Source organism: Mytilus californianus, unplaced genomic scaffold, assembly GCF_021869535.1.
Source record: "Mytilus californianus isolate M0D057914Y unplaced genomic scaffold, xbMytCali1.0.p SCAF_2, whole genome shotgun sequence".
NCBI lineage: Eukaryota > Metazoa > Mollusca > Bivalvia > Mytilida > Mytilidae > Mytilus > Mytilus californianus.
The window spans coordinates 3,623,594-3,646,348 of NW_026262668.1; the positions used below are offsets into that span (position 1 = coordinate 3,623,594).

The 22,755-nt window shown below is 32.1% G+C and overlaps 1 protein-coding gene and 1 long non-coding RNA gene across 2 annotated transcripts in view; one reads left to right on the forward strand and one right to left on the reverse strand.

The window, feature by feature from the left end:
• Window positions 1-22,755, reverse strand: part of LOC127729100 (uncharacterized) — a 50,538-nt gene that overhangs the window by 21,515 nt on the left and 6,268 nt on the right. The window lies entirely within an intron of this gene.
• Window positions 1-22,755, forward strand: part of LOC127729093 (tyramine beta-hydroxylase-like) — a 32,047-nt gene that overhangs the window by 3,265 nt on the left and 6,027 nt on the right. Inside the window, exons 2-5 of the mRNA XM_052236745.1 lie at window positions 17,930-18,134; window positions 19,494-19,626; window positions 20,198-20,302; window positions 20,473-20,652. Coding sequence (XP_052092705.1) covers window positions 17,930-18,134; window positions 19,494-19,626; window positions 20,198-20,302; window positions 20,473-20,652 — 623 coding nt within the window. The remainder of the gene's footprint in view (window positions 1-17,929; window positions 18,135-19,493; window positions 19,627-20,197; window positions 20,303-20,472; window positions 20,653-22,755) is intronic.

Consider the following 22,755-nt stretch of genomic DNA (forward strand, 5'->3'; position numbering starts at 1 on the left):
TATTTTGATTATCAGTAGTGGTCTCTTTAATCTGTACGTACTGGATATTGCCAATATCACTGGACTTGCTGCTGTATGCAACTTCCCATGCGTAGGCACATCATGTCATGATATATTTTCATTTCAATCACAAAACCTACATTTTCTTTATTACGATCATTGTTAAGCTTTTTTTGTATTCAATATTTATCAATCATCTAATAAAATCGGTTAAATGAACTAGAGCTTTCTAACTTTCTTTTATCATTTATAACTAATCTGAAATCAGCTGGAATCGAAAATGATCATGATGATCTGGTGCTGTTTGGATGTTTTGTCGCCTAAATTCAACCTGTCCAGTAACAATAAAGTGTTACGATACATAATACACAACACATAAATAGTAACCGGAAAAGTACAGCCACTGCTTAAAAAACACTGAAACGAGAAATGAAAATCCAGTATAGTTTTTAATACAGATAAATATTCTGACCAATTTAAATGTTTAAAGAAATTGCATAAAATGAGTTTCCTGTAGCTTACGTCTTTCATCCTCGACAATTTGGGCTCATATTTGTCTCTACGGCAATTATACCATTTCTCCTTAATTTTACATTCACAGTTAAATATAAACTGGCCTCAAGCAATCAATGAGTCTATATTCTTCATATAAAATCTTGCAAATATATGAAAGATTGTCTACAGTAAGTTTTCGTTGTAAGATCACAATACTTTTAAAGTAGATATTCATGTAGAATAAAGTGTTAAAAATATATTGCTTTCCTCCCAACGTTGAAAATGACCACTCGTGGTTGCAAAAAAACTACTTACACCCTCCCATCCTTTTCCAACCCCAAGAAAATGCATGATTATTTGAAGAAAACCTCCATTTAAACTTCACTTTACCGAAGTTTTCTATATCAAGCCTGGTGCTTCTGCGTAGTCACAGATAAAACTATTAAAAAAAACATCTGAACCACGAATTAAATCGAATTATAATTATGGAACAACACTCAGGTCTATATACTATCAAATAAACAGCTGCGCCATGAGCGCATGCTACGCCCGTCGCTTTTTAAAAGAATAAAGTTCAATAACTTCTCAATGTCATATCAGAAGTTTATGAAAAACTAAAGGGAGGTTATCTTAATAGATATAAACCAGTCACCAAAGTTTCATGAAAACTCCTCAAAGCACTTTAAAGATACTGTCTGAGAACTGGAAAATCAACCCCTTTTTTGAATAAAAACCCATAACTCTGAAATATAAAATCTAAAATTTATAATAATCGAGATGGAGCTTACGTCAATAGATATAAACAATTCACCAAAGTTTCATGAAAACTGCTGAAAGTGTTTTTGAGTTATTGTCCGAAAACTGGAAAATCACCCTTTTTATAATAAATTAAACCCCATAACTCGGAAATGTAAAATCTAGAAAATCGAGTGGGAGCTCATGTCAATAGATATAAACAATTCGCCAAAGTTTCTTACAAATTGGTGTAAGTGTTTTTGAGTTTTTTCCGAAAACTTGAAAATCCTTTTTTTAATGAATAAGACCCCATAACTCGGAAAGTTAATATCTAAAATTTATAAATAAAAACGAAAGGGAGCTCACGTTAACAGATATAATCAATTCACCAAAGTTTCATGCAAATTGATTAAAGCGTTTTTGAGTTATTGTTGGACTATGTTGACGACGGACGGACAACGTGTACTATAATACGTCCTGTAAACGGGCGTATAAAAAGGCTGCAATTTCATCAATATCATTCATTTCGCAGAATTATACCCTATTTTTAGATATTTCATGAAATTGCAATCACATGGGTGGATTCATTTTACATCTCAATTTATGTTCCGTATTTTGCTTGACAATAGTCATAAAACACAAACTTTGTGTGGCGATATTTACATTTTCTTTAATTTTTTCATATTTTCTTTTTCATTCATTTTGTTATTTGCTATTTTCAACTTTTATAATCAAGCTGTTACGAGCTTCAAAATTAAAAAAAAAGCAAGAAATGAAAATATCAGCTTTAAAGGGGCATGAGCTACGAGATATGAAAAAAAATACGTTTCTATTTAGTTCAATCATTAACATGATTAATGAAAGTGAAATAGTGAAATGATAATTCGCTTTTAACAGCCAGTTTGGTTCAATTTTGTCAAAATAAGTTAAGAAACATCGCTGATTAATTATTCACTTGCAAGTGAATAATTCGACCTCATTAAATCCGTTTTTATGTGACCTTCCATAAAACCCCTTAGCTAGAGATTGATTAGGCATAAACTAGGCATGTTCAGCTAATAAAAGGAAAAGAATGTCAACATTGAAACTCCAAAAGTAAAACAAAAGTAAACCATTTAGTTGACTGATTCGATCCACAAAAAAACTCATTCTTATACAGGAAAAAACGATGATTAACATATTTCTTTAACCTACAATATGAAATCAAACAGACCTAGAAAAATCAAATTTCACGTGTTTGCTATCTATTTATTTCTGTATTTATGTTTATATCAGGTTACATGACCGTTGGCAGTCTTGGAGGTCACCTCGATGGTTAATTAGAGGCGTCTAGACTAAAATACACACGAAATTGAGTCAAATCGGTGAACACGAATTTTACAGCTAATGCCCCTTTAAAAACACTTAATAATGAAAAGATGACGCAAAGGCAGGCATGGGGCGAATTACATTGCAATGCAATTCATTACATTACAATTACTTGGACAAAACGAGCATTATATTACAATTACAATTACAAGTATTTTGGAAAGTAATGCATTAAATTACAATTACTTTACCAAAGTAATGCATTATATTACACATTACATTTTATAAATTGTATTATCAAAAGAAACATATATACAGCATTTCATACTGCAATCTTGGAAACTATTAAATAGGTATTATAAAAATCCTTTCATTGCCCTATTAGACCAAATGACAACAGTCAAACAAATGTGATTAGCTTCCTGAAGGTTATCATACAATTTTTGACATACATCCTTGGCCTTAGTCTGTATCAATTTAGATGAGAGATGTTTTCGGCTTAGAATTTGAAATTTTGGGTTAAGATTTTCTATAAAGTTCTTAAACTTTTGACTTTCAACTGTTGACAATGGGAGTAAATCACTTCTAGCAATGTACCCGAAAAGTGAATATATAGCTTTGTTTTGCTTTGGGTCATTAAATTGATATTTCTGAATACCAGATGGATTTACAAAGTTTGCGAAGGTTGACTGTTCTTCTGGGTCAGGCTTTTTATATTTCGAAGTATACATCTCTGTGTTTTCTCAAAAAAAAAACAACAGAATTGTTGTAAGGAATTTATTCTACCATTATGTTTTTTAATTATATTGTTAACTTAATCTCAATGTTAATTAATTACTTTAAAATCACAAACTCACTTGTCAAAAGAAAATAATTGATTGCTATACAAACTAATTAGTGGTTTTTGTCAGGTGTTAATTATCAATCATTCAACTTATTTCTTTCATTTCTTTCATCTTTAAATATCTATGTATAATAGATTTTTCATTGACTATAATGGTATATGAAAATGATTGCAAATGAAAAACATTATTATTTTTGTATGTTTATAAAATTGATCTGTTTTCATTATTAGTATAAATGTTTTAGTATTAAGGTAAGATGAAGAAAATCATTAGTTTTACAACAGTTCAAATTTACACTTTTTGTTAATCATTTAACTAGACATATCGATTTGTGTTTAATATTCCTATTTTCTTAAAGGAAAGAATGAAACAGTAGTACATGAACTTATTATCCCTGAAATTTGTAGAAATATATAGCACTATCAGACAAGAAGTAATGCTGTGTAATCCCATGAAATGCATAAATTACATGCATTTTTGCCAATGTAATGCATTACATTACAATTACATGTAATGCAAAGTAATTTGGCATTACACATTACATGCATTACTTGGGGATATGTAATGCATTACAGGGCATTACAATTACAAATTAGCACTACCCCATGCCTGCGCAAAGGCATATATATATATATATATATATATAGGACTAGCTTGACCAATAAAACATGTAGCAAGTTAATTTTTTTCAAGTATATGTATTAGAGTAAATTTTATTTTTAAGTCGATAAATCTATTTGTGTTCCTTTCTTAAACATTAATTACATAGTATTCATTCACCCTTTAATATTCATACATGACAATGCAATAAGGGTTTTGCTCATTGTTGAAGACCGTACGGTGACCTATAGTTGTTAACTTCTATGTCATATGGTCTCAGGCTGGTGGAGAGTTGTCTCATTGGCAATCATATCACATCTTCTTATTATTATATATACTGTAGCTCTGGTTCCTTAACTGATTTGGGTCCTTTTCAACATTTGTATTAGCTGTGGAATCACAACACGTATGATCCTTGTGATATGATTCGACCCTCAGTTTTAATGACATGAACTTTTAAATCAACCAACTTGCTAGATGAGCACATAGTAACAGGTGAAAATGAATGTTATGTACGATAGATCCCCCCTCCCCATCCCCACAAAAAATTTCAAATACTTGTTCCCTTCAGACCCGTGCAATTAAGATGTGAACAACACATTCAACTTTCTGGTAAACTGGATAGACCTTATCGCTATTTGTCATTTCTGGACATCACAAAGGTTCCCGGAAAATTTTGACGTCACAATAGAAAATGTCTGTCTGAAAAGTGATTGTTGTATGACGTCAATACTTCAAGTGTAGCTGATTATCAGGTCAAGTGTTCTGATATTCAATTAGCGATATGGTCTATTGTCTCCTGGTATGAGGACAATTTTCCCTTACAAACCCGAAAATCAGTAATTCATGGAATTTCTTTTGGTTTATATGGCTTGTGAGGCATTTTCTGCAAGGCAAATTCAGTCTTTGAAAAGCTTCTTGACTTTCTAGACCGAAAATCAATCTTAAATCAAATTTCTTATACTTTACATTGCCTGTATTAAGATTTTAAGGCCTCTTACCAGTGATGAAATTTACTGGTGTAGGTCATATGGCTAGTGGTGAACAAATTAATTTAGCTGACCGATTTTTATATTGGCCATGGCAGTAGAGATTGTGGTTAGTCGTAACTAGAGACATAGTCTTGGTGGGATGTCATGTGCATCAGATTTTTGTCAAATCTATTTATTTCTCTGCGGAACAGCTTAATCACGCACAGCATGATAGGATACATATTTTCAAGATATATGAAAAGGGTACTGGATGTCTCATATGCTCACCGCTACTACAAAAGGATCGAAGTGCTATACGCACATATCGTTGGCCAAATGAACGATATGTTCTAATCATTTTTTTTATAAAACTTCTAAAAATATTGACGGAAATGAGGGATGAGTAGTGAAAAATAAATGAAAACAGAACGACTGTGATTCTAGAAACGGATTTAAGATATACTGTATATTTGGGTTGATACAGATAAATACGATGTTATATTTTTGTCCAGTTTCCCATGTTGAATAATTAAAATGAGAAGGTATTTACCTTACAGCTTCATTTTCCGGCGATGCTGGAATGTATAAATGATATAAAACAAGGTAAGCGTCTTTGACCTACTTTATCTCTTTATTCGGATACTTGCGGATATCTTCTCAAAGTTCAACGGGAATATTAGAAAAGAACCCGGATAGAACCAAGAAGTTGGGTTTCTATAACCAAACAACCCGGATGTTGATCCAGTTACCATGGTTTCGAACCAAAGAACCCGGATAGAACCATGGTTCAGAACCAAAAGACCCGGATGGAACCAAGGTTTTGAACCAGAGTGCACGGATAGAACCTAATTGCATTCTGAAATCTCTTGACTTTTTATACCTTTAACGTATTTTCCAAATCATTTATTTATTCAGTATTTTTATATATAATATATAATTTCAAATGCGTGGTAATTTTAAATGCTTTCTACGAACTTCGTATGCAGGATAAAGCTTTTATTAAAACGGTTCTGATATATTTTATCTCTATTTGGAAAAGAAGTATTTATTTTCGGCGAAATTTGAGCACATTTAATTATACCAATTATCTATTAGTAAAGAAAACAAAAAAGAAAAAAGGTTTAATGAGAATACAATTGTATAGTCTGTTCCAACTTTATAGGTTGATAAATTATCTGTGTTTTCTATATATTCAGCTATTTTCTTTTTGTAGTTCCAAGCAATCTTTACATCTGCTATTCAGCCACTTCCTGTTAGCCGACAGTTTGAAATTTTACACCACTCATTGAACAAGAACATTTCGTCAAACTTTTTTGGGCTTCTATGAAAGGGAGCGGTTTTATTTTTGGTCTGCAGCATGGTCTTGTTTGGTTGTAGTATGTTAGAAATATTACATTTGCTATGCAACCACTTTCTGTTTGGCGATAGTTTTAAATTTTACAACACTCACTGTACAAAGAAAATTTTCTTCAACGTTTTCTTGGCTTCAATGATTTTAGGGAATGATCAGTCATACTTCAGTATACATATTACTTCTAGTTATTGCATGCAGCGGCGCAGGTCCAGACACGGTATTTGTTTTGTTTGATCATACAAAAAATTGAAAACTACACGTTTAATTATTTCATGCATCCGAAGCGCTTTTCTGGATTTTACAGTATTCATAATCACAGACAATACGTGCTACATAGATATTGACATTGGTACTATGAAATGTCTTTACGGACGCCATCACGAGTTGGCTGACCGTTAATGAATACCCGTTTCACAGATGATGACGGATATATTCCAATTGTCGTAACTAAAATCCCGTCCTCTTTTTCCCGAATGTGACCTACTGAATCATTCGTCATAACTCGGCCGATTCCGTTCCTTCATCTATGAAGAGTAGCAGATTCGCCCGAGGATTGCCAATTGCTACCGAATTATACTTATCACCGGGTTTGTACTAACATGAGCAACACGACGGTTGTTAAATGTGGAGCAGGATCTGCTTACCCTTCCGGAGCACCTGAGATGACCCTCGATTTTTGGCGGGGTTCGTGTTGCTCAGTCTGTAGTTTTCTATGTTGTGTTTTGTATACTTTTGTCCTTTTTATTTTGCCATAGCGTTGTCAGTTTATTTTCGACTTATGAGTTTTAATGTCCCTTTGTTATCTTTCGCCTGTCTTTTACAGTTGATTTGAATATGATCTGACAACAATTTCATGATTTCGTATGATTTTCTATTGACTTGTAGAGTTCGAAAGAAAAAAAAAGTTCGTCACTATAAATCAAACATCCAATATGGTTCTCAAAATTTGAATATTTATGTCTTGTAACATATCGAATAGCACAAGTTCACTCTTAGTTCAAGTCTTGATGACCATGTTTCAAATAAAATATATAAATGGCAAACAAAACATTTAGAAAGTGTTTTGACGGTAAACATTAATTCATTTGTGACTACGGGCAATATATTTTGCATTTAAAATAACTCTGAAACACATGAGAGGTTTGAGGGGCCGTAAAAACTTCAACCCCAACTTTGCTGTATGAGGCCAGGAAAATGAGCATCCCCTTCCTTTGTTCAATCATCATGGTGTCAGTGATTTTATATACTCCCTTTGATTAACAATAACTGTTATTTCTGTTTCAAAATATATTCATTTTCCAATTAACTGTTGATTGTTTTTTAATTACTTTATACATATATATATATTTTTTTACATTTTACGATCAAAATAATACTTAAGTGTGTTTTAAAATAACATAATTTTACAGATTGAATAAACACTAGTAGGTGCTACAAGTGTTAACGACAGATATCTAAAAAAATTTAACTAATTTTGGTTATAAAAATTGAAAATTTTAATGTTTTCACTCTTATCGCCATGGCGTTGTCAATTTTTCTTAGTCTAGAATACACTAGATCTTTATTCTTGTTAAATAAAGACCATAGTTACAGAGATGATAATATACACCATATCATATCACACATTTTACAAATTGTGAAAATTACAAAATATTCGTACTTAGCGCCTTCAAACTAGTTTAACCATGCAACATAAAGTTTGTGCCTGTTATAGTCAGGAGCCTGTTATTCAGTGGTTGTCGTTTGTTGCTGTGTAACATATTTGTTTTTCGTTCATTATTTTGTACATAAATTAGGCCGTTAATTTTCTCGTTTGAATTGTTTTACATTTGTCATTCCGGGGCCCTTTATAGCTGACTATTCGGTATGGGCTTTGCTCATTGTTGAAGGCCAAACAGTGACCTATAGTTGTTAATTTCTGTGGCAATTGGTCCCTTGTGAAGAGTTGTTTCATTGGCAATCATACCACATCTTCTTATATTTATATTTAATCAGGAGGACAGACTTTCACTGATATATATATAATTAATTAATCTACACAGATTTTCTAGTAAAACACTATTGACTGTAGTGAATACATTATTAAATTTAATAATATTAACATTTGTACAACAACAGTGTGGTAAATATTTATGTCGTTCTTTTCTAAAAAAAAAAGAAAAAAGGACAAAACATTACAAAATGGAAGTCATCGCCGATGACTGCAGTGTCAAAAGTGATATTCTATTTAAATGTGTTGACCGCATTAACTCATAAATAAAATTATCTGAAATTGAAATTAATAATACCAACATAAATGCACTAATCATGTAATTTGCTGTAAAACAAAGGGCTGAAAGTTATTGAATACATATTTTGTGTTTTCTTTGTTCCAAAGAACAAGAAATTCAAACCAAGCATAGAATTGTTACTAAAGGTATTGAAACACAAACAGAACACATGCTTGACAGATTGAACACAATTCTGGAGAAAGCCGCTTTCGCATGGTGATCGTAGAAAGGAGACCCCAAAAATATAATGGCCATTGTTCATAAAAGGATTGAAAATGATAACTGGCTGCGAACCATGAATTTTTTTTTAAGATGATACCCAAAGAATAAATTTGAGGTGTCTGATTGAACTTTTAAGAACCTTCAGATGTTTCTGATGAACACTTTAGTTTTAGTCTTCAACGAGCAGTAAAATCAGATTCAATACTGGTATGTGAAGGCTACCAGTATTGAAGGCTGTATTACTGAAAAATTATTACACCAGGGTTTTCGATATCACAAACTAGTCAAAACATTTACTAAATTTTATCATCGGTACAAGGACATCATTCGTAAATATAATTCAACATTCAGACATCTTATACGTTCAGGTTTTTCACATCCAATCTTTTATGGTAATATTCTTTACAAAGCACAAAAGCTAACCAAACCTTTAAACAGACTAATTCAGAAGGGATATAGTTACGATACTGTTGTCAGGTCATTAAAGATGGCATATTTTGGTATTAATATTGATTATAACATAGGGTCTTTGCATCGGAAATAAACACATTTATTCTAAAACCAGTTGTTGGCATGATACGGGTTATGTTTTTATCATATATTTTATGATGGTTTGATACTAAACCCCTAACGTGAGGGATTGTGCTTGATTTTCATATGATGAAGACATAATTTTTCAATCAGTTTAATTCAGGTTGGAGCTGGCATTTCAGTAACTGCTAGTAGTCCTTTGTTAATTTATGTATCATTGTCATTTTGCTTAGTTTCTTTTATTACCTATTATGACATCGGACTCGGACTCCTTTTAAACTGAGTTTTACTGTGCGTATTGCTGTGTTGTTTATTTTTTTTTTCTAAATTGGCTAGACGCATAGAGGAGGCTTGAGATCTCACTGAACATGTATAACCTCGCCGCATGTTTGCGCCTGACCCAAGTCAGGAGCCTCTGGCCTTTGTAAGTCTTGTACTATTTTTAATTTTAGTTCATATATATGTTTTGGAGTTTAGTATAACGTCCATTTTCACTGAACTAGTACACATTTTTGTTAAGGTAACTTACACAGTTAGGAAAAAATGTAAAAATTTACTCATAAATTTAACCATCCCATTTTTCTTGCTTTCTTACAAATTAAGCTTACTGTTTGTGTCATATATGTGCATATGTTTGTAATCAATATCTTCCATAGATTTGATATCCAGTAGTTAAAATGGTAAAATATCATTTCTTTTTGGTGTTTCCATGGCAACAATCTGCATTCATTTGCTATAGTCTTGAAACATTATAACCACAAACGCAAACAGCCGAGCAAATATTCAATAGTAGAGGGTCTAGATGCGGTTTACAAATAGATTCAATTTAATTTAAATCTTAATTGCCATTGCACCATATATATTTAAGCATGTGACAAAACATAACAAAATAACAATAAACAATATAAACAAGATCATTAATATACACAATAAAAGTAAATATTTCAAGAGTCCCCTGTCCTCAGTTCTATAGACTATTTTAAAAAGGATCCGAGCTTTTTTACCTGAATGTGTGATCTTGGGTTGAGTATATATATAATTTTATCTAAATCATTTAAATCTGTAAAGTGTATATTTTCATTTATCAAAAAAAAAAACTAAATAAACTTAGAATAATGGACAAAAATTGCAAAACGAAGGGAAAAATCAAAAAATAAAGAAAGGAGAAAAATAAACAAAAAGATAAAGAATAGAGAATAATGGCATGTTAAATTATACAGAAAAGAGAATAATGAGCAAAATAAATTAAGAATAGAAAAAAAAAAATGATGAACAAATTGAAGAATAAAGAAATGAGGGACCCCTACACAGACCCTCATACCATATGCCATCCAAATTTACAATGTCGTTTGTAAAAATAAATGATTTGTATATTGTGCTTGAAATTTTAATATTTTTGTATCTAAAGATGTTTAAATATGATTTTATAGAATAAAGTATTCAACTTTTATACATTGTCTCTTCATTCCAGTTATTATGTATGATCCCTGACATTCTTTCTGGTGATTATGAATAAACCTGAAATTGTAAGTAATTATATATAATCACTAAAGTTGCTAGTGATTATACATAAAATTTTCAGGGATTATACACAATCCCTAATTATAGACATTCACTGTAACACATATATATATATAAACAAGTCTAAATTGAAAACAACGTTCAAACCTATAATTGCGTTGGATAAAAACCGCAATTTTCATACGTGTGCATGCAAAACAAATTTCTTGGTCGTGGGGTCTGAAAACAGCACAAACAGCATTCTCCAAAAGACCATAAAAGTGAAAAAGTATATTTTAACAAAACGCATTGACTAGCAGGTCGAACAACGGATGATCTTAAACCCTGCTGACTGCCATTGGCGATTGCCACATAAGCGGATCACCAGATGTAACAAAATGGATCTTAATTATCAATTTAATACCAAACAGGAAACAATAAACTTGCGGAAAAGATGGTTTACCGCAAACATGAGGTGCCAAAATTGATACACCATATCCGGATTTCAACAATTAATATCTCTTCCGTGATGTTAGGAATCGAAACGTTATTTGGAAGGCCATATAATTTACATCAATCTAGGATTGACTCTTGAATTTTAAAGATTCGAAATAGGATGAACGGATCATATAAACCCGAAGGCAAATATAATACAAGCCCAAACGAAAAATTATAAACAAGTCTAAATTGAAAACAACGTTCAAACCTTTGATTGCGTTGGATAAAAACTGCAATTTTTATACGTGTGCAAGCAAAACAAATTTCTTGGTAGAGGGGTCTAAATACAGCACAAACAACATTTTCCAAAAGACTAAAAAAGTGAAAAAGTGTATTTTATCATGATTTCCTTGATAGAGGATTGCTGCTCACAAGGAAGCTATTACGCCAAGAGTTCCAAATGGTGAAGTTGAAATCATCCCTTCGTAAATTTTACGGACGCCATCACGAGTTGGTTGACCGTTATGGAATAATCGTTTCACAGATGATATCGGATATGTTCCTTATGTCGTAACTACAATACCCTTCCCTTTTCACGAATGTGACTTACCGAATTAGTTTATTTACCGGATTTGTAGTAACATAAGCAACACGACGGGTGCCACATGTGGAGCAGGATCTGCTTACCCTTCCGGAGCACCTGAGATCACCCCCAGTTTTTGGTGGGGTTCGTGTTGCTTAGTCTTTAGTTTTCTATGTTGTGTCATCTGTACTATTATTTGTCTGTTTGTTTTTTTTTTATTTTTGGCCATGGTGTTGTCAGTTTGTTTTCGGTCTATGAGTTTGACTGTCCCTCTGGTATCTTTCGTCCCTTTTTTATTAATCGATAGAGATAAAAACAAATCCGGGTTACAAACTAAAACTGAGGGAAACGCATCAAATATAAGAGGAGAACAACGACAAAACAAAAACACAACATTAAAATGTAACACACACAGAAACGAACTATAATATAACAATGGCCATTTTCCTGACTTGGTACAGGACATTTGGTAAAGGGGTCTAAATACAGCACAAACAACATTTTCCAAAAGACCAAAAAAGTGAAAAAGTATATTTTAACAAAACGCACTTGACTAACAGGTCGAACAACGGACGTTCTTAAACCCTGCTGACTGCCATTATATATATGCATATTTATATATCAATTCATATAATATTGACGAAATCTTGTTATGAAATGTTTTATCTAAAAGGTTGCACCAAAATATTATCATCCATAAGTTAACGTGTGTAAAAGCGGTTATATTCCCAATTAGTCATAGTCATAAAATAAGGAGTCGATCTTTTTAACCACAATACATGCTTACAAACACTAAAATGTACCCTTTTCAAAATGTCAAGAGTTTCGTTCAACAAGATTTCGTCCCCTTATAAAAGAATAGGTAAAACAGCCTACTGTAATTAAATCTTTGACCATTTTTTTATTGGAATATTTATATTGATTTTGTTATCAGTAAATTAAAACCATACTAAATATTATTGTTATACACGTTATGTACTTTCACGGTACTACAATATTTCGATAGCTACATTTTGGCAATGCGTAAGGTCATGTTTTTCTCTGACTGTTAATGACGTCTGTATACTAAATCTGGATGTTGGATGTGTACTGATTGATATTTTAGTCTTAGATACATGGTTTTTGTATTAGTTGTTATTGGCTTTGAACTATCTGTCAGTAACTGCGAGTACTCTCAGATCTGTACTTAGTGTCTTTTTTGTCTTTTTTGTTGTTAGAGATGAGGGATGGGTATATACCCTGCCCCGTCCGGTTTGTGTTTTTGTTTGATGTTTTTCTGCGTTGCATCGATCTGATGAGTTAAGCCTTCTTCAACTGATTTTTTATAGTTTGTTCTTATGGTGTGCTGTTATACCAATGTCCTAGGTTAGGAGAGGGTAATAATAATCGCTTACATCCACTTCATTCGAACTGTGGTGGATAGCTATCTCATTGGCAATCATGCCACATCTCCTTATTTTTATATCTATCAAACACATCGAGCTAGCAATCTATAAATAAATAGTTAGATCTACACTTCTTTATAACACAATACATGGCTTTAGTAGCTTGATCTCGAAGATATTTTTCTATTGGCATAAAAAGATACACTTCTAGAGACAATAACACCAAGGTATTCATATTGTTGCATTTTTGTGTAAGAATTAAGTACGGGCATTCAAGCCTACCATTTTAAGTCAAATTAAGACACATTTTTTAAAACTGTTTTAAATTCTCTTTAAACACACAACATCATGGAGTCCTTGTCAGGATCAACGATACATAACAGTTTTGAAAATAAAATTCAAAAAGTAATATTTAACATTTAAAAACAATTTTCAGTTTTGGAAATTTAATTACTTTGCTAAGAGTCAAAATTCCCCCAATAATAAAAAAAAAAAAATTCTGAGGACGTATGAAATTTAGAGCTTTTGCGCTAGTTGGAGATGAAGTTGAAGTTGAACTATATAATAGTTCGTGTTTAAGGTAATGTATACTAGTTACACTATGAAGTTGGGTTGAAAAATAAACGAACAAAAGTTTTGAATAAACTCATCATAGATATCAGACTTAAAACTTTGTACGCCAGACGCGCGTTTCGTCTACAAAAGACGCCAATGACGCCAGCTCGAATTAAAAAGTTAAAATGGCTAAATAAAGTACGAAGTTGAAGAGCAATGAGAACCCCAGACTCCGAAAGGTTAAATTCGAGGTACGAAGTTGCAGATAAATAGTTATGAATAGAGTTCGATTTTGTCCTACACTAAAGTTTGAACAACCACTTGAAATCAATAAATAAATATTTGCTATTGATATAGTGTAAATATTAATTAATTCATAAATATAAAATTGTTAGAATAAACAAAGTTAAATCTGTCAGTATGTACGATGCATGCTGTATTCGTTGCTAGTCAAGAAAATATAACTATAATGTCTTACAAATGACACCATTTTAAATCTTCGACAGTTTTGGAACACAAATATTCATTCAACCTCACTTCTTTTCCCACGCGCGAAATTTTTAAAACCTTGTTTTTATTTCGTAAATTTAATTTTGAGGCTGTTCCTGTAAAAACAAGTAACTTACAGTTATCCACACTGCACTGGTATTGTTCCATATTGTATAAACTATAAAAAATGCATGTCTAAACTGGAACTGATGTTCCGGTTAATCTTGTCTCCAGAAGCACTATTTATTCAGCCAGTAATTGTCTACGTACATTTCTAAAATATTATGTTCCCTGCACAAACACGAAAACAGACTATGTTTCTGATCTGTAGACAAGTACTTATCATTTTGACAGTCACTGGAAGCTCTGGATACATTTGATGGTGGCAGAAATATTGCCTTTCACCAGGCAACCTTCGGACTCCTAAACGAATTGTTGAAAGACTGTTGCAAAGACACTATATATATACGACTGTGACTCGGGAAAATATCCTATTTCGACTGATTTTAATCATTAGCTAGAAAACGAGTACTTTAACCCTTTTGTTTTAAATGACATTTATCTTTAATATGAGAGAAGATTATTTGTATCAATTTTTATGAACAAATCACCGATAATGTATTTTCAAATACGATAAATAAACAGCAAAAAAAAAAAAAAAAAAAAAAATGACGGTTTTTCTTAAATCATGAAAATTTAATAAAAATGAATTATTTCTAAAGTTAGATAAGTTTATAGCATACTTATGTAAAAAAGATATTATAAATGGTTTTACAAAATCCGTTTGTTTTTATCTTTTGAAACAAAAAAACTTAGGTATGTCCTTCTGAAGGATAGAAATTATTAAGAAACCCCGATTTTGGGTAAATGTGTAAAATTTCGACCAGTTTCATCTCTAAAAGTAGCAAATGAAGGTTTTTAATAACATATTTGAAATCACGACGTAAAGAATAGGTTGTATGCACATTTTCGTTAAAAAATCACCGTGGGATCTAAACTGTAATTTTGATTCAGTTTCTACACACAGAGAGCAGTGCCGGTTGCCTCGGTGAATAACAGTTTTTTTCAAGTCAATAAAACCACGAATTTTGCTGCTTCAATAGACAGTAATTATTGTATAAAATGAAAATAAACAAGTTATTGACCACTTTAACATAATGTATTGTGTGCTGAGGTGAAAAATTTGGTACATTCTATTAAAATTGCCAAATTGCGTGTCAAACTTGAACGTTTTAAACAAACTCTCAAAACTTTTTAAAATTAAACCCATTGAAAATGTTAAATTGATGGAATCTATGTTTTTTTTACCGGCTCTAGTTGATCCACGAACTATATTTACCCAACATACGGCATTTAATGGTATTCTATATATACATGAACAAAATGGTATAATAGCACAGACCTAAATAAGATATTTATTTATATATAAATTGAATAAGGATGCTTTTAAAGACATATCTTTAATCCATCTTCATATTCAACAGTTGACAGTCCAAGAAAGGTAAACGTCCCATCCTAAGTACGTTCAACGGACCAGTCAACAGACTGAGTTTAAAAAAAAGATTGACTCTTCATATCAACGGACAATTCTTTATCAGAAATACGCAAATCTTTGCAAACTACGCATAATTGGGTGATAGTTTCAATTAATTATCATATCTTTCAAACATCATGTCATTATCATTGTACATAGTGTAGAAACTGAAATATTTTCTAAAGGAATGCACGCTTTATGACGATATTCGATATGATCTATTTCATGATACTTACTAACTAATTTACCCTTACTTCCTTACTTACTTACCTACTTAGTCTAACTTAATTACCTACTCTTACTTACTTACTTACTTACTTACTTACTTACTTACTTACTTACTTACTTACTAAATACTTACTTACTTACCTACTCTTACTTACTTACTTACTTACTTTTTATTTTCATAATCAAATGGATTGCACACATGTTAATATTAATACCATAAGATTTTATAATTAATCTTCAAAACATTTCGTCGATAAATCGAGATAAACAGACCCATACTTCTCCTATCAAAGGACTTTCTTTGTAATTTGTTACTCTATACAAATGTAGATCAACGGACTAAATCTTCGAGAAACTAAATTACGCCCTTGAACATGATATCGTTCTGATTTTGAATGTAAAAGAGTGTAACATTTACAATTGGTCTTTGCTATGTTAGCTCTACAGTTAATTTACACAAAAAAGGAGATCAGTGCTCTGTTTTTAATACTTAACTTCATTGAAAATTTTATGATTCTATCTTGAATAGATTTGGAATACCATCCATGTCAACATGTTTGTTAACATTGGATTTACCTTTAATTACATATATTTCATTACAATTCAGCAGCATTCTGTTATTAAAAATGTAAATATTAATAGAAAATACATGAATTTCATGTGTTACTTAAGGACAATTGTTCATTTTGAGAATATTATAAAACATTAGATCTTTGTAGTGTCCGTAAATTAAATAACTTACTAACTTTTAATTACCATTTACGTAAGAATTGAATATACATCTGTGATTTTTTTCCAATGAATACAAGTGTAGACACAGATCAGTGTGGATAGTTTCTAATGAATAATAGGTCAACTCTTGATTATTTTGATATGCTTCGCGTATAAAGTCATTCATTGAAGGTTTTGTGCTGATCTTTCAATGATCATATTTTTCAATAATCAAGAACGGTGGTACATTTTTGCAGAATACAAAGATATATGTTTTTTCCTGTGATTTTTTTGTTGTTTGAACTTTGTTAGTTAATTGTATTTGAATTATAACTGTGCATACCACTTGTGAAATATATATATATATAACTATTATAAATATTAAGTTATACGTAAAGACATAAAATTGCAGAGGTTAATTTTACAATTAGTGTCCGTAACTAGCAAGTACCTTACCAGACACAAATTATAATATAAAACACATCTGGTTGTTTTTTCCACTAACCAAATGAGTTACCTTTTCAGGATCACATTTTTTTTCCAATTGTGTTGAACTTTTTTTTTGGACCCAAAGTGCAACCTTACTGTTTCTTTTATTGTGTTTTACCCGAATATTTATGGCTGAATGTTCAGCAAACGCATTTATTGATTGATTGGTGGTAGCTAAACGTCCAGTGGCAAATATTTCGTGCATGTTCAGGACGAGAACAAATTAACAATAAATATAATAAGTAGGTCATATAAAAGAGGCCGTCCAGGGAAAAGGCCGTCGAAATTTGGACTTCCACTGGAAATTGATGGTATATTGGATAGGGACATACACTTTGTTTTGCAAATGACAACCTATGGACCCCTCAAAGAGTTGTTGCAAGGGTTCTTAACGTGCAGAGAGCGTGGCACTCTCTCTTCGCGGGGAGTAGTTGACTATATACTTCTTTCACTGTACATATGAAACTAAATGAAACTATTTCATCAGTATTATTAGCATTAGAATAGGAAGCTTATCAAAATCATTCGGATTACCATAATGACGAAAGATGAAGAGACAGTCATTGGGTGCTGCCCTTTCAATAACACATGCATATTCGTTTTGATATCGGGATTATTTTTATAAGATGCAGCAGTCTTATATATGAAAAATCATTCTTATTTCTGTTTTAACTCATTTATTTTAGTGGAATGATTAGACTATTACTCAAAACTCTTGTGTGTGTCGGCATTGCAGCTGCCTATCCTAACTTTAAAGATATCCTTCCGAATGGAAATGAAGTACCACATCCATGTAAAGCTAACTACTTGTGGCATGGTGTAGGCCACAACAATCCACTTGGAGGTGGAAGTAGAAACCAGTTTGGTGTGGATTTTAAAGCAGCAGGATTGGTATGTTGAAAGCATAACTTTTATACAACACGAATAAGATAAATTGACTGATGGTTGTTTAATTGATGTGTCGAGTTTATCTTTATGACCGTATATAATATATTGAATCATTGGGTGCGTTTTGTAAAGCATTGTCGGGATAAAGAACAGAAAATTTAGACTGTCTTTGGAAAAGAAGTACTTTGGATACGGATAGAAATTTTGTGTTGCAACAGGCTATATATCTCCGATGGTAGAGTTGTTGCGTAGGTCTTGAACGTTCAGACTGCGATGCACTATTCCGGCACGAGGCATTTTATTTCCCAATTTGCACTAGGTGTATCTTAACAAAACCCTGCAATAGTTGTCTGAATGCTCCTGGTTATTGAAAATTTCTGCTGTTTTTTTACAGTAGGTTTAGTATGGTAAAAATTTGAAAGAACGCTTCTATTTAAACATATGTACCTGTAAAGTTAAGCTTCAGTGAGATAGAAAATTAAGAAAAAATCCAAGGATCGAACATTTAAGCATTCACATTTGAAGCACTATTCCACCTTTTTGGTCAAACATTTAATACACATTTGATGGAGTAGTTGTAGTATATCGCTTAGCCAAAATATCTTACGTTGAATATCAAATAACTGATTCTATGTTTCATTTTCATTTATTAAATGTCACAATCGATCATACAATGACACCAGACATATAATTATATTTTTTTCCTTCCGCTTGAACTTGAGAAAGTAGGCATATATTTAGAAAAGTGCATGCTAAAGAGGTGCATCCGTTCCGCTGTGGGGGATACGCGGGATAACCGGGCCATTAATCCTTGGGCCGTGTGTAGTAAGAGTTCTACAATCACCGCATGATCAAGAAACCTTTAGTGGTCGTATTGTGGCTTATTGATTTTTGCCCTACCAACTTTTTTCCACTGGCTGCCAAAATATGATGTTCAACCCGAGGTGGGTCTACCTTGCTTAACCATATCTAAGTACTTTGATCTTTGTATATTGTTGTCTTATTGACAACCATACAGCATCCCCATTTATTGTTTAAGGTAAGAAATACTAGTCATTGAAAATAAAGCAAACAACAATTTACCAATGTTTTTTGTTTTACTTTTGATTGTTTCTTATTTTATCTTCGTCTGTTTGTTCATGATAAAAGTAGTTTTTAGCATATAACTTATAATATGTTCATAATAAAAAACTCGAATTTAAAAATCAAATATGTCATATCTAATTTCATCTTTAAAGATATCGACTAGCGGCGAGACACATTTACCAATAAGAATTTTAATATGATTAATCACATGTAGAACATTGTTGGCTCTGACGGATTACTATACATAGAATCTCATCGAAATTAATTTGCATTTAGTCATGGACATCTGAATTGTGTAGAGAAGATTCTGACGGAGACGGAAGAACAAATGGTGAAGAACTTGGAGATCCTGATTGTGTCTGGAAACAAGGAACTTTACCATCACGTTTAGCAGATATAACACACCCAGGTAAGATTAAAAAGTGGAGTGAGACATCTTTTGATCAAAAGATCTTGTGACATTCTCGGTTTTAATGGACATTTGTATTTATTAAGCTTCATTTCCAAATTGTGTTTGTTTTAAATGTCGAAAATAAATTGTTCGCTAGACTTTTCTTCATAAATGTCTGCTTCTTTTCTTGTCCTAAAAGTAAAACCCATTGTAGCGAATTTGTGAAAAGAGTTTTAACTGAAACACAGCCACATATTCTCTGGTTCATGTCAGAAATCAGATATTTGCGTCCCGTGTGTGCGTATCCATTAGTTCGTAACACTTGTGCATCTTTGAAGTAGTAACGGCTGCGGGAGTAACCCATAAAGAAACTTAATTCAGCAGCGGGTTTTAGATAGCAGGGTTCTTGTGATGTTTAATAATTTTCTGTAAAGTGTTTATCTGACTTCTGATTGTCTTCTCGTTTTTTTGGTTTTTGTTTGTCTTTATGTTGTTTGTGTTTTGTACTGATGTTATCGGCATCATTGAGCACATATCATACACCCAACCATTAAACAAGATCTTATTTAAATAATGTGATAATTTTCAGGAGTGTGTACGTTATCAGATGGGTCCATTTGTGATGCGGACAAAGGATGGATAGATTGTCAAGTGGAAGATGGACTGAAAAACTGTAATGTTTTGAAAGAACCAGGTAAAACCAAAAAAGCAAAAAGCAAATATAAGAATATTTTTTTAATGAACTAATTTTATGAGGTTAAAGCAACTTTGATAGCAAGAGTATGTTAAATATTCTGTTTTTATCCATACATTTTGTCTAATTTCTTTTACCCAGTCATTTTCATCGTACCTTTTTGTTTTCAGAGACATTAAATACAACCATTCGCTTTCCTGAGACGGCAGTGCCAGCTGAAGAAACAACGTATTCCTGTATGATCTTCAATCTTCCCTCTGACCAAGATTATCATCTGATGGCATATGAACCTTACATAGATAATGAGATGGTCATGCATCATATATTAATTTACGGATGTGATCCGAATGGTAGGTACAATATGATAACAACACAAATTTCATGCCTTCGAAAAAAGTAAAATCACAAAAATACTAAACTCCGAGGAAAATTCAAAAAGGAAAGTCCCCAATCAAATGGCAAAATAAAAAGTTCAAACACATCAAACGAATTGATAACAACTGTCATATTCCTGACTTGGTACAGGCATTTTCTTAAGTAGAAACTGGTGGATTGAACCTGGTTTTAAAGCTAGTTAAACCTCTCACTTGTATGACAGTCGCATCAAATTCCATTATATTGACAACGATGCGTGAACAAAACAAACAAAAACAATAGGTAAAACTGTCACAAATAGGTGTAAATAGTCTAATTCGGTAGGTCACATTCGTGAAAAGGGAACGGAATTGTAGTTACGACATAAGGAACATATCCGATATCATCTGTGAAACGGATATTCCATAACGGTCAACCAACTCGAGATGGCGTCCGTAAAACGTACAAAGTGATGATTTCAACTTCACCATTTGGAGCTCTTTGTTTAATAAATGAAAATTCACAATTGGGAAGCTGAAATCATCTCTTGTGTTGTAAAGTTTTGTTTTCAACCGACCCTCATAGTCAATGTCTAGATATAAGTCATAATCAAATGGCAAAATCAAAAGCTCAAACACATCAAACGAATGGATAACAACTGCATTATTCCTGACTTGGTACAGGTATTTTCTTATGTAGAAAATGGTGGATTGAACCTGGTTTTATAGGTAGCTAAACCTCTCACTTGTATGACAGTCGCATCAAAATCCATTATATTGACAACGATGCGTGAACAAAACAAAAAGACACAATAGGTAAAAATGTCAAAAATAGGGGTACAGCAGTCAACATTGTGGTATCATCTTAATCACTATAAAAAAAAAACAAATGTAACGAAGAAGCACAAAAAGGCATACATCAAATTTAACATCCTCATTTTGCTTATATTATACGATTTTATTTATCTATGTATAATCCACCCATAAAGGATGGAAGGTTTTAAGTACTGGCGTAACATCGCGCGTTTAAAATTCGCACAGGTAGACATAAAATAATTTTGTCGTTCAAAGTATGACAGGATACATAAATACAGAGTCACGTAAAATGGATATCACAAAAACAGACTTAACAGTAAAAGAAATATTAATAAATATAATAATTGTGTGGTTCTAAGTATGACGGGAGACATAAGTACAGAGTCTCGTCAAAGGTATATCACAAAAAACAGACTTAACAGTAAAAGTAATATTAATAAATAAAATAATTTTGTCGTTCAAAGTATGACGGGATACATAAGCACAGAGTCACGTCAAATAGATATCTAAAAAAACAGACTTAACAGTAAAAGTAATATAATACAGACAAATAAAAGAATACTATAACACGTTATTAAGATGATAAACAACGTCAGCACGCAAAATCGAAGCGTTTGTCTGGATTTACTGTCATTACACATGCTCAATGCCGAACTATTTAATTGTCCAGGATGTATAAAAAGTGGCCAAATAGTCCAAATAAAACTCATTACATACAAACAAACAAATACTTTACACAAGTAGAATATTAGAAGTACATCAAAAAGGCCTTATAAAGACTTTTTTTTAAATAAACATATATATTTGTTTTTAAATGTATATACATGAAAAAATGTGCAAAGCTGTTATGGTTCACAAATAATTTCGTTTGTGCCTTCCCTTCAAGGTGTTGCTGAAGTTTAAACATATGTCTGTTATTCCAACAAGAATGTATAACTTGATGCAAACGCAACATCGAAGACAAATAATACCATCCATATTTTTCATATGACATGACTTATAACAACCATTCTTAGATTATCCGTTGATAAATTCAGAAATTACTAGAGAACCATTGTTTCAACTCACTCAGGCAAAGTTGACGTAATGTGGATTTGACTATAATTCGTTATTTATCGCTTTTGGTATTTCAGTAGTGCCCTATAGGACATTGTAACTATGTCAGCTTGACATGCTGATTGAATGTTTAACCTCATTTTTAAAGTTGACAGTGTTTAAAAAAAATTGCGTTAAGTTCTTGGTTTCTCGATTGGAGCAATTTCCCAGTTATTATACATAATAACT